This window comes from Pseudophryne corroboree, chromosome 4 (assembly GCF_028390025.1).
Source record: "Pseudophryne corroboree isolate aPseCor3 chromosome 4, aPseCor3.hap2, whole genome shotgun sequence".
Lineage (NCBI taxonomy): Eukaryota > Metazoa > Chordata > Amphibia > Anura > Myobatrachidae > Pseudophryne > Pseudophryne corroboree.
In genome coordinates, this window is record NC_086447.1 from 533,070,535 (window position 1) to 533,082,846 (window position 12,312).

A 12,312-nucleotide genomic window follows, 5' to 3' on the forward strand; every position below is an offset into this window, starting at 1 on the left:
GCAGATAGAGTAAGTAGGGAGAAGTCCCACTAAGAAGCTTCTGCTAGTCCTTCATTTTGAGGATCTAGTCTGACTGACCTTATACTGAAGCCTGGTATTATGTGAGTAATAATGGCCAGTCAGTCTCTTAACAAGCATGATGCTATTTAGCACTTGTTCAATTGAAGGCTAGCTGTATAGCTATGGCAAAGGGAAATAGTGTTCTGCTTTACTCCTGCTAATAGTGTTCTGCAGCATTTGCAGCCCTAGTGGTATCAGGGCCATGCCACATAACTTGGTTAGACTGTGTGAGAGCGAGGTACATCACCCATCTCACAGCTGCTCTCTCCTCCACTCAGGACCCTGGACAACTACTGCCTTAAGGGCCCCATACATTTACGCGACATGGCCCTCTGACATGTCGCAGGCGATCAACCCGGCAGCGTCCCTGGGGGAGGATCGCCCAAGATACATCGTCCTTTTACATACAATGTATCTTGGGCGATCCCAGCCATGCCTGCGGGGTCGGACATAATTGAATGTGCAGCACATTCAATCTGGAGGATCCGATCCAATGCTCACGGGGCCACGCATCGGATCGGAAACCCCTCCAAAATGCCAGATTTCATCCAATGTAACGGGCCGAATGCCCAAAATCAGATGAAATCGGGCATTATCGTCCTAGTGTATGGGGCCCTTTACTCCGCTCCTCCGGGCTGTCAGTAATAGTATCTGATTACACTGGTTGCAGGGGCTAGCCTCAAGTGTCTTCTCCACCCATAATATGTCTGCCAGGACAATCCACATCCCAAAGCCTCCTGTGCTCTGTCCCACTGTCTGCACACCAGACCTCCTGCTCACCGGACCATTACCTCAGCTCTCCCATTTATAACCGTTGGCCAAGTTCCCAGATGTTTGCTGCCTGCAGTGTGAGCAAGTTCAAATCCTTCCTCTCACCAACTGTCCTCTGTATGTGTCCTTGCGCTGTCTGAGGCACATAAGAGATCACTTAACCTTGTCACTGCGGCAAGAGCTGTGATTAAAAGCTCGTTACCAGCAAAGAGGGGAATTTTTAGGTGGAAACCCAGCATAAGTTAACATACATTTTATATACAGTAGGACCCAACATGTGAAGGTACATCAAGGGTCTGGGGTGTCACACATGGATATTAGTTTATCAACTGTAAGTCAAGAACTCTTTTAAACTATTGGAACTTTAATATTGCCTAGTTATTTAAATGATCCTGGCTATAGAAGGTAGAAAATGTTAACTGTAGTAAGCCAATTTAGAACAATTATTGTGCCTTTTACTAGGTATCTAAAATGTTTCAAGTCCGTGTAGTTAGACATTTTAAAATTATATATAGATATATACAGCATGTATGTATATATATATATATATATATATTGTAACAATTTACAATATGTTGTATATATGTATATATCTATATATATATACAGTCACACTTCTGCGGCACTCAGAAAAAATTGACAGTAAGGTAGGTCTCCTGGTCAATTACCAATTTTGACCAGGAGACCTGCTTTACTGTCATTTTTTTCTGAGTGCCGCAGAAGTGTGACTGTATGTAAGTAACACTGCCGCTGTGCAGGTGTAGAGTGCCAGAATCAAGATAGATATATATATATATATATATATATATATATATGAACATATTATTACTTTCAACATATGAGGTGTATGCCAAGTCACATGCATGAATAATGAGAGGGGTGTTGTTAAACATCAATTTATTAGTTCAACTGCAAAATTAAAATGTGAAATTTCTGCAGGCCAAAGCTTTTCATGCCAGGTGGAAAGGCTCATATTCGGTCTTAGCTATTAAGGAGAATTCTGCAAAGCTTTTGAAAATGATTCAATTAATGAAAGGGTGCACTGGGAAATAATTTCAAATGGCAAATATTTTGACACACAATTATTTTATGTTTGATTTTTGTTACTATCACCAGCCTCTTGGGACAGCTATGGGCACTAGTTGTGTCCCTTGCTTTACAAATCCTTTACGTGAGAAAATTTGAGCAATAACTTATTTTCTTTTGGCCCTTTTGGGTGAACCTAATGCTTGGGGGGCACTTTACAATATATAGAGGACCTGATTATTTTTTGAGAAAGGAATCACAATTTTAACTTTAGTTTGTTTCTTAATTCTAATATAATATTTATTTCACATACATCCAGACAAATGTGCTGAATTTTACCTTAGTATTGCCCACTCACTGTGGTCTCAATACAGAGACCAGAAACTATATAATACTTTCATACTCAAGAAAGATATATGTTTGTAAATTTTAACCAAAGAGTATAGCGAATATTTGAAACATTCTATAGAAGTCGATAGAAAAGCGCTGTATGATCAGATATCTGGTTTAGAGGGTAAATATACAGACAGTGTAGTGTGTCTGAAAATATGATTAGACAATTTGTAAACATTTTACCCTTATATACACAGGGGACACTAGGAGACAAGTGGAAGGTATAGATAATATGTGGTAGGAAAGTGTCAGGTAGATTAAGTAAAAACAGACTTTATGAATTTGTGGGCACTTTGTTTTATATTCATAAAGCCTTAATGTGGGTAATGAATGGCTAATTGCTGCCTAAAATCCCAGCAGCGCAGGGAAATAGCCTTTTTTCAATGCCTGAAAAGCAGGATTCAGGAGCAGAACCCCATAGATTCTACGTAAACTGTTGAATCAATTTTGTTTTTCCTCCATGCGTAACGCTATTTTTGCCATTTTTCTCTGACTTTTCCTCGCAAGTTTCTGTGGTAGCGAAGAGGTTGAGACAGTTTCAGACTCAAAGTAGCAGGTTACTTGCCAGGGGAAAGGTAATAAATACCCAGAGGTATTCGGGCGCTATGAGGCGAGGTGCTCCGCTAAGCAGCAGCCAGTATATAGAGGGAAGTCACTCCCGATGTACAACAAGAAAATAACAGAAAGGAAGGCTGCGCTTCAAGAGGAAAGAACAATAAAAATTTACTAAATGTGTTGAGTTAAAACAATTTAATAAAAATCAATTCATTAAAAACAATATTCTGTGCAATACTTATTATGCCACATATTTCATATAATGGAAGAAATAAATTACCCTACATAGGGGTAAATTTACTAAGATGGGAGTTCTATTTAAGATGGGATGTTGCCCATAGCAACCAATCAGATTCCAGGTATTATCTTCTAGAACAGGGATGGGGAACCTTCGGCCCTCCAGCTGTTGATGAACTACACATCCCATCATGCCCTGCAACAGTTTTAGCAAGGCCAAATAGCAAATCTGTAGCAAGGCATGCTGGTATGTGTAGTTCAACAGCAGCTGGAGGGCCAAAGGTTCCCCACTCCTGTTCTAGAAGGTGCTACATAAATGAGAAGTAGAATCTGATTGGTTGCTATGGACAACATCCCATCTTAAATAGAACTCCCATCTTAGTAAATTTACCCCATAGTGGGACACTACATATGACGTAGTGTAATAAGAGGATCCATTTCAAATGGTGCCCTTGAATGATATACAAGTCCAATGAAGGTCCAATTTAAAGAGTCTTTTTTGTATAAAGTTAGAGAGTCCAATATTATTTCCTTACACCGCTAGAGGATTGTGTGTGTGTGTCCCATGTATAGGTGTTGTAGTGTACCTCATGCAGTGCGGTGCTTAGATGGTGCCTCTCTGTGACTCCTCTTACCTTTGATACCTTTGAAAAAGTTGCAAGCTCTATGCAGCGAAACACGTCAGGTACTACCCATTGGAATAGCACAATCTCTACTTGGATCCAAACCAGCCCTCACCATCTATCAGCCATCCAGAGGAGTCACAGAGAGGCACCATCTAAACACCGCACTACATGAGGTACATTTTTATTAAATTGTTTTAACTCAACACATTTAGTGCAATTTTACTGTTCTTTCCTCTTGAAGCGCAGCCTTCCTTTCTGTTATTTTCTACTTGCCAGGGGAGGTAGAAAAGATGGCAATAGTTGAAGACCTGGTAGGGAGGGAGCAATAATGTGGAAGAGCAAGGAGGAGGAAAAGAAACTGATAAGGTATACAGTGACCAGGGGAAAGAATTTAGGGACGCAGTAGAAGAAGGGATGAAAAGTATACAGCAAATGAGTGGAATGGAAATCCTGGCAGGTAACTAATGGAATATTTGCTTGTCACTATCAATGATATGCTGACAATGACACAGTAAAGAGATTATTGGTAAGGGACTAAGTGGAAAGCTCCATCTATAGCCCTCAGGTGGCCACCTGAATGAAAAGAAACTGTTAATGCTGGTGTTTGGAATTGACATTTCCCCAGTATATAAGATTGGTAAACACTCTTGCATTTGTCAGATGAACAATCTGGAACCATAAAGTTCCAGTTATGGCCTGTTGTTTGGGAAAGAGAGAGACCTGTGGTTTACTGAGAACAAGCCTCATTGCTGCTGTTACAACGGTATTAATGTAACTCCACTAGTCTCTGATATAGATATGTGGCCTGCTAAGGACTGTTGTTACAAATTGCATCCCTACAAACATATCGTAGCATTGTATCACTATACTGTAAGTACACTCATTTCTCAGTCTGTTCATTGGAAATCAGCAATTGAAGTGTGAACTCTGATTGGACAGTTATATAAAGGATGATCTTGTTAAAGTATTACCATTTTCCAGTTTGCATATCTTAGCCTGTAAGGAGTCATCTTTCTTATTACAAACAGACCCCTTGTAGATAAGTGTATGGGAGTGTATGTATTTTTATGAAGAAATGAGTGTGAATACAGTTTTTTAGAAACACAATTATTATGTCAATCCTTTGTTATGGATGACTTCTGCCATGATAGTTTGAGACAGTGCTGGTTCCTGTTGTTTGTTTTCAGTAAAGAAAAGTGGCAATGATCTCTATTTCCATTTGAATAAGTATTTTTATCCTGTTTTACTGGTAGGTTTTTTATGTAGCCCCTGGACACATGGACAAATGTGTATTTTTGACAGCATTTCAGTCATACATACTTTTTTCTTTTTTGGTCTATTTCTGTGCCGTGTCAGTATTCCCTTCCTTGGTATCTGAATGTTGTTTAGCCTCTGGACATCTTGGTTCTGCAACTCCTATCCATTTATTTGTATATAATATTGAAAAAAGTAAAAAAAAAAATAAAGGTTGCCCAGAATGCTACATGAGAACCGTCCCATTCCTAGCAAAGACCGATAAAGGAAGACATACAGGTGTCACCTCCAGCTATATGTTTTAGCGCTCATGAACAGCATTTAAGAAAATTAAATAATTCACTGTTATATATGTATGCTCTCTTCTGCGCATTTAATTGGGGTTAGACTGTCAGCACTGAGTGACAGGAATGTCTTCCAATTACAGTGTGAAGACCTCTATACCTATGAATATAAAAAAAATAAAACATTGTTATACATACAGGCAAAATTCCTGGTGGGCATAACCATGCCTTATTCTTTATTTTTTAACGCATATAATTTTATCTTATCTGTCCAAAATGTAAATTATGAGGTATATTTTTTTTTTTATTTCTGAAGGATATATTGATACTGATTATCATATTAAGGATCAGCAATAAGATGATTCTTCTTGACTGTGATCTTAATGCTGTACCTTTACTAGATAATTATTTAGGAAAATGCTGCAAACTTTGAAGAACTCTCATCTCTAAAAAGTATTAATCACACTAATCACAACATTTTAACAAAAAGCATATTTATTTCTACCCTGGATCTCACACATACCCTGTTTGAATAACAATATACTGTATAAACTGCTTAGTATTTTGAATTGATGAGTTTATCACCTAAGGCAACAAGGGAATAGAAGAAGAAGGCAAGGATTAGCATATGGAAGGTGAGGTTAATCCCTGTAATTTCTTACCTCCCCATCTATTTTAACAATGTTTACTTTGTGAAAGGAGAATCCTATTCCATTAAGGTTGGACATGACAGTTCCTTTCTCAGGTGGAGTGTCATTACTGTGAATGGAATGTGAGTATACCCAACAGAAAACAACTATAATTTAAATCTTCCATTTTCTGTTTTGGGATTCATTGTCAAAACACACACACACAGGTAGGTAGGTGTGTGTGTGTGTGTGTGTGTGTGTGTGTGTGTGTGTGTGTGTGTGTGTGTGTGTGTGTGTGTGTGTGTGTGTGTGTGTGTGTGCGCGTGATTGATTTTTTGTTTGCCTGTCTGTCTGCCTGTCTATTTACAGTAGATGGATGGATGGATGGATGGATAGATAGATAGATAGATAGATAGATAGATAGATAGATAGATAGATAGATAGATAGATAGATAGATAGATAGATAGATAGATGTAGAGTTTCTATGTGTATTTCAAAGACACTGCATCTTCATAACGGTACTAAATAGTATTAGAAATAATAAAATCACTAATATTATTAACCATTACATTAGCTGCTGAGGTAGTAAAGACATGAGAAGTTGGAGTACATAACTTAATCCATCTGTTTATATTTATTGAATACATTGTGTAAACGCTCTTGACATCTGCTTGACTTTTTTACTTATGAAATACTTTATTTTCTTTAGTAATTGACACTTTTAGCACGTCGATTTCATGGACGATTTTTCAGACGCATCTACCTTGGTGATGCACTCATCCATGGACATAAATAAATATACTTAACAAAAGTGTGAGCACAACCATATAATGTGTGAAATGTGTTGAGAGACCAAGAACAGTCTCGGGACACAGGACGATACAACGTGAGTCCACACAGAAGCCAAGGGACACTGTACAGACAGTCACCTAGAATGAAGAAATAAAGAGCCAGATGTCAATTATTTACTTTCCCATCAAGTGAAAAGATTCAGCAAATCTTGGAAGTCTTCAGGAAATGTCCTGATGCAAATGGACACAGACAAGCAGAATGCTTCTTAAATGTGCCATCTTCCGCAGCACCTAAGGATAGTGTGTGTGTGTGTGTGTGTGTGTGTGTGTGTGTGTGTGTGTGTGTGTGTGTGTGTATATATATATATATATATATAAACATACACTCACGCACATACATGTATATCAGCGTGAATTGTTCCTAATATTATTTATTTGATGTTCTCTGTATGGGTTAATTCGACCCAGTACAGCGTATAGATGGGCTTTGGCTTCTTTCTAGCACTTCTTTCCCCGAGCACTACCCACGTCCCATTGTAATTTACTTGCACACTTAATCTTCAGCTTTCTTTTCAAAACAGGAGGGGGGGTAGAGAGTGAGAGAGGGGCAGGGGGGAGGTTAGGATCAGTGACATCGGTATAGTGAGGGGAGTCTGACAGGAGCAGCCAGTCTTACATAGCACAGCCCAGGGAGAGCAGGCAGCCAGTTTGAGGGGGAGTCGGTCGGATTACAGTAACCTATAGAAGGCACTCTGGCCTCAGTGAGTGAGTGCTGCAGAGTTTATGTGGATCTCGAGTGTGATAGTTTAGTACAGACAGACCACCCTCTGGTGCCTGCAGACACAGCACTTACTCTGCCTGGATGTCACTGGGAACTGGAACTCTGGAGAGATGTGGATGTGACATGTCCTGACTGTAGCTTCCTCCAGCCAATAGCCTGGGCTCCCTTGTATGCCTTCACCTGTGAGGACCCCTGCTGGGGTATCACCGATGGCTCTTAGGGAGTTTGGATATCAGATGGATGTTTCCCCTGTGTAGGCACACATCACACAGGAGGTGAGTGGGTTGCCCTCAGGATTTTGGAACCTGACAGATGATTCCTGGATCACCAGCAACACGTGAGCTGGATGTGGGTTCTCTGGTCAGGACGATTTATATCCATATCAAGAGAGACCTCTGTTCCTGCGCGCAATATGCTGCCAGCAGCTCACCCATCAGGGGCCCTGCGTGCTGACACTGACACATCCCTTGTAAGGTGCTCTGCCTATCTCACCATGCACGAGTAGTGCCCTCTTATCGCCCTCTTACACTAATTGTCCTGTCCAGTTATCTCTGGGAGTCCTTGTGGATGGTGTTTGCTTTTGGATCACCGGGAAGGAAAGAACTGAAGGACGCAACACTCAACGCTGAAGAACTTATTGGGGAAATCATTACAAGGTTACTATGCAATTGCGACTGCTTTCCTTGTGTTTGATCATTGTGAACATCTTGGAATATATTGAGAGTCAACACGTCCCGAGAGGGAGGCGACATCGGAGAAGTAAGTGTCCCTGCTGGTGCGTGCAATCATCCACCTGTCCTGCCTGGCCGGGTCCCATGGAGGCATCAGCAGCAGCACAGGGCAGAGCCATGCATTCATTATTAACAGCAGCACAAAGCAAATCCAAAGTGGCATTACCATCAGCACAGGGCAGAGCCATAGTGGCATCATTATCAGCACAGTGCAGAGCTGTAGTGGCATTACCCACCAGAACAGGGCAGAGCCATAGTGGCATCATTATCAGCACAGGGCAGAGCCATAGTGGCATCATTATCAGCACAGGGCAGAGCCTTAGTGGCATCATTATCACTACAGGGCAGAGCCATAGTGGCATCATTATCAGCAGCAGCATAGGGCAGCGCACTGGCTCTCAGCACCCTCTTTAGTCATATGACAAGTAAAGTGCACCTGCCCCATTAATGAAACTCTCCGCAAATTAGTCAGGTCTCATTACACACATCACCAAGACTATCTGATCAGTTATACTAGGAGAACTTGGTACCTGAAAAGTCCGCTACATAACAGTATTATCGGGTGAGATGTTTGTGAGAGTAGTATTGTAAATCTAATAACTGATCATTGATTATACTGGTATCTTCCATTGTCCTTCAGTACTGTGGCTCAACTCGTGTGTTTGCTGTATATGTTGCTTGTAGTTGTAACTAAGGAAAGAGCTATTAAATAATCTGGGTTACCTGAATGTTGTTTTGAAATGTATTATATGTTGAATAAAAAAAGAAGTGAATAAAACACAGGCAGCTTTCAAAATAGTTTTAATAAAATATATATTTGATGCACCCTCCAGACTTTGATATGAGATAGATGGATAAATATTAGATGGATGTATAGATATGAGATAGATGGATAGACTTCTGCACCTCATTTCTAGATTCCCAATTTGATTTTCTATATATTTAACATAATGATTTTGCAGACAACTCCTGCAGGACCAGTACTGTGCTAGGACAGACCGGGCTGAGAGAAGTCCACTTTCTGTGAAATTCTGCGTCTCTCTTATCAGATACAGATGTTTTTTTTTCTTTGTCTTGTTTTGTCTGAGCTGGTTAATACGGGAAACATATACAGTTTCACCTATGACCGATGGATCTATGCAATTTAAACTCAGATTAAGCCGAGACCACACACCAGTGGCAGCAGCGTCAGAGTAATAGGGAGGATGCCCCATGCTTTCTTTTATACAGCCTTGTATACACTACAGTTACATTTGTGAGTCCTGAGATGCAGGCATCAGAAAACAAGCCTGTACTTTGTATTTAGACTTTATTTAAAGATAGTTCCTACTGTGACCAGGAAACTGCTTTGTCCCCAGGCTCAGATTAACTATGCTAATATCCAAGGCTGACCCAACACTATGAGCAACTAACTTCGTGCTGTAATTGGTCTGGCTGAGTTAATAGACCTGTCTGTGTACACAGCCCTATAAATAATTCCATGATTTGGCGCTCCACGGGTTAAGTTTATTTGCACAGCACATCTTGGTGATCACTGGTAATTAGTTTGTAATTGGAATGTTTCTCTCCTTGCTAGCAAATCCTATTACAAACTAAATCATTGCATGAATGCCTCTGAAGTTCCCTGACTGTAACCAGGATCCCAAACATACAAGATGTTTGCACTTATCCCACCACATACTTCTTTTCTAGATATCTGATTTACTTCTTCAGTACTTGACACACCCCTTGCCTGCCGGAAAGATCTGGAGATTATTATTTGCAAATGATCTTAGTTTCAATATAGTCCATCGATATGATATATCTCAGTAATGTTCTTTCAGGGTTTTGGGAGAGTATATACTGTAGCAGCTCACAGACTGAGTATCTGTCCCCAATAGCTGCCAATCTCTCAGTGTCTGGTGCAATGGGAGATAATCATCACTAGCCCAGGGTCATAAAATGCAGAGATCACTGAGTCTGACGCAATGCCAGAGTATGATTGCGATGCAGGTACAGTACTCATCCCTGCAATGCAATCTGATTGTCACAGTAATAACAATTAACTGCATTTACTTCTCAAGCCAGGACATACCCAGGATTCTTTATATATGAATATCTATCTATCTATCTATCTATCTATCTATCTATCTATCTATCTATCTATCTATCTATCTATAATATATATGGATATATATAGATATATAGATATATATATATATATATATATACATATATATATATATATATATATATATATATATATATAATGCAACAATATTTAATGCATGTGTTCTCCTCTAACCCCAGTGTAGGTAGTATCGCCTTTTACAGTGACTGCTTGCCTGTCTCTCCCTGGCTGGATGAGGAGGAAAGTCCATGTGTTGCTAAACTACCGGCAGCTCAGCAAGAGACCTCAGTGTATTCCTGTAAAAGTGCTTACAGATGGTACATGAAGGGTGGAAAGTGTCTGCGTGAGTGGGGCCGTGCCCTCCAGCAGCCAGAAACAACGTGTCTCTCTGGGCTTCTACTCACTGATCAGCACATCACCAGACCTTTCCTTATTAAGCATCTGTAGCTGCAATGTGCTGTGTGTGGGTGACAGAACCGGGTCTAGCAAGTAGATAATTCACACAAGGAGCGACATTGACAATCCAGTGTATCTGTAATACGTTATCTTCCCACTGTATACAAATACCACTTATAAATGATCAAGCACGGGATAAAAAAAATACTTAATGATAATGTATGAGGGATACAATGAGAATTATAACTGCTTATGGATAAAATCAACTTAAAAAAAAAGTATTTAGTCTAAAATAATCCCTTATTGCTACCTATTCTTAATAAGAACATTTTATATTCAAGTCAGTTATACGCACCTTCATACAGTATGTCACTGAGGTGTGGCGATTGCGTTTTACATGTATGACAGGTCTGCTACTTTCATGTACAATTTTCCTTTATTTTGCTATTACGTAAACTCGTTTGTTTGTTGATTCCATGTTTGTTTATTTCCCGGATGGATAAGATGTGTATGTGTAAAGAATGGTATTGTGATTTGGAAGAAAATATTTGGTTCTGGGTAAATGTGTCTTCAGTATGCTTTAGCAAAAGACCAACCAACTTGGCGATTCATCTTGGTTGGAGCAAAATAATACAACAACGTGTCACTTTCTCTGATAAAGTAAACAAATAATTTCTTTACAAGTTATATAAACAAATAATGGAACATTATTCTGAAAAGCATAAAGCCATTAAACAGGACATGTAATGCAGCTAATAAATTAATCTTCTCTTACAATGAACTTGTCAGGATATAAACGAATGCTGAACTTGTCTGTAGGCTATACATAATATAAACTCATTTAAACTAGATTATTTGCAAGCATGCAAGCCAACCTGGGGGAGATGCTATAAGACATGCAACAAGTAATAATATACAGTGTAAAGAAATGTTATTCTGTTGCGCTTTCCTTTGGTCCTTCTTAATGTGCAATAGTAACATGTTTTCAGAACTAATAGAAGATTGCAAATTGTAGCGAAAAATGTAATTGTTATTGAGGCTAGACTAGTGCTAGCGATACACTGTACCCAGTACGAATCACAAAGCAGACAAATCGTATAGGCAAACTGAACACTTCACAAGAGCAGTAGTGCTTTTCCCATATGTTCTCTTTACCCAAAAGATGTAGAAGTTGCTCTGAGCTCATGGTCATATTTTTAAGAGTTTGTCTCACATTCCAAGTTACTGACTTGGAACAATAAGTAATCTTCCCTGTAACAACAGTGTATGCAACATCAGAATGTGTTTTACGCTGTTGATATTTGGCACATAAAATGATCGGTTCAATGACCATGTCACTTTTTTGGTCTCAGTTTATACAATGCAGTGTCACCCACTTTGAGAGACATTAGCACCTGATGTGGACAGTGCAGGACTGATGTGTGTCAGGACAACACTGCTCTCTGTAACCTTCACGTGCATATATAGAGATCCATGATTGTAGCTTTAAATGTGTTCTCATTTTTGCGTTAAGTTCTCTTTAGACAAACGGTATAATATACATTATGATTTACTTAACAGTCTCAACTTAGTTTGTCTCTCACTGCGATGTGCTACTCCTGGTTACTTTATCACATTCAAGAAGAAAATGTATATTAAGATAATAGTAATAATAGTTAAATGTCTGC

At 39.4% G+C, this 12,312-nt stretch overlaps 1 protein-coding gene across 1 annotated transcript in view; it reads left to right on the top strand.

Annotated features, from left to right (window-relative positions):
- The first annotated feature begins 7,274 nt into the window (after positions 1-7,274).
- Positions 7,275-12,312, top strand: part of RSPO3 (R-spondin 3) — a 180,256-nt gene continuing 175,218 nt past the window's right edge. The window contains exon 1 of the mRNA XM_063917294.1: positions 7,275-8,167. Within this exon, the coding sequence (XP_063773364.1) occupies positions 8,071-8,167 (97 nt within the window). The 5' untranslated portion in view covers positions 7,275-8,070. The remainder of the gene's footprint in view (positions 8,168-12,312) is intronic.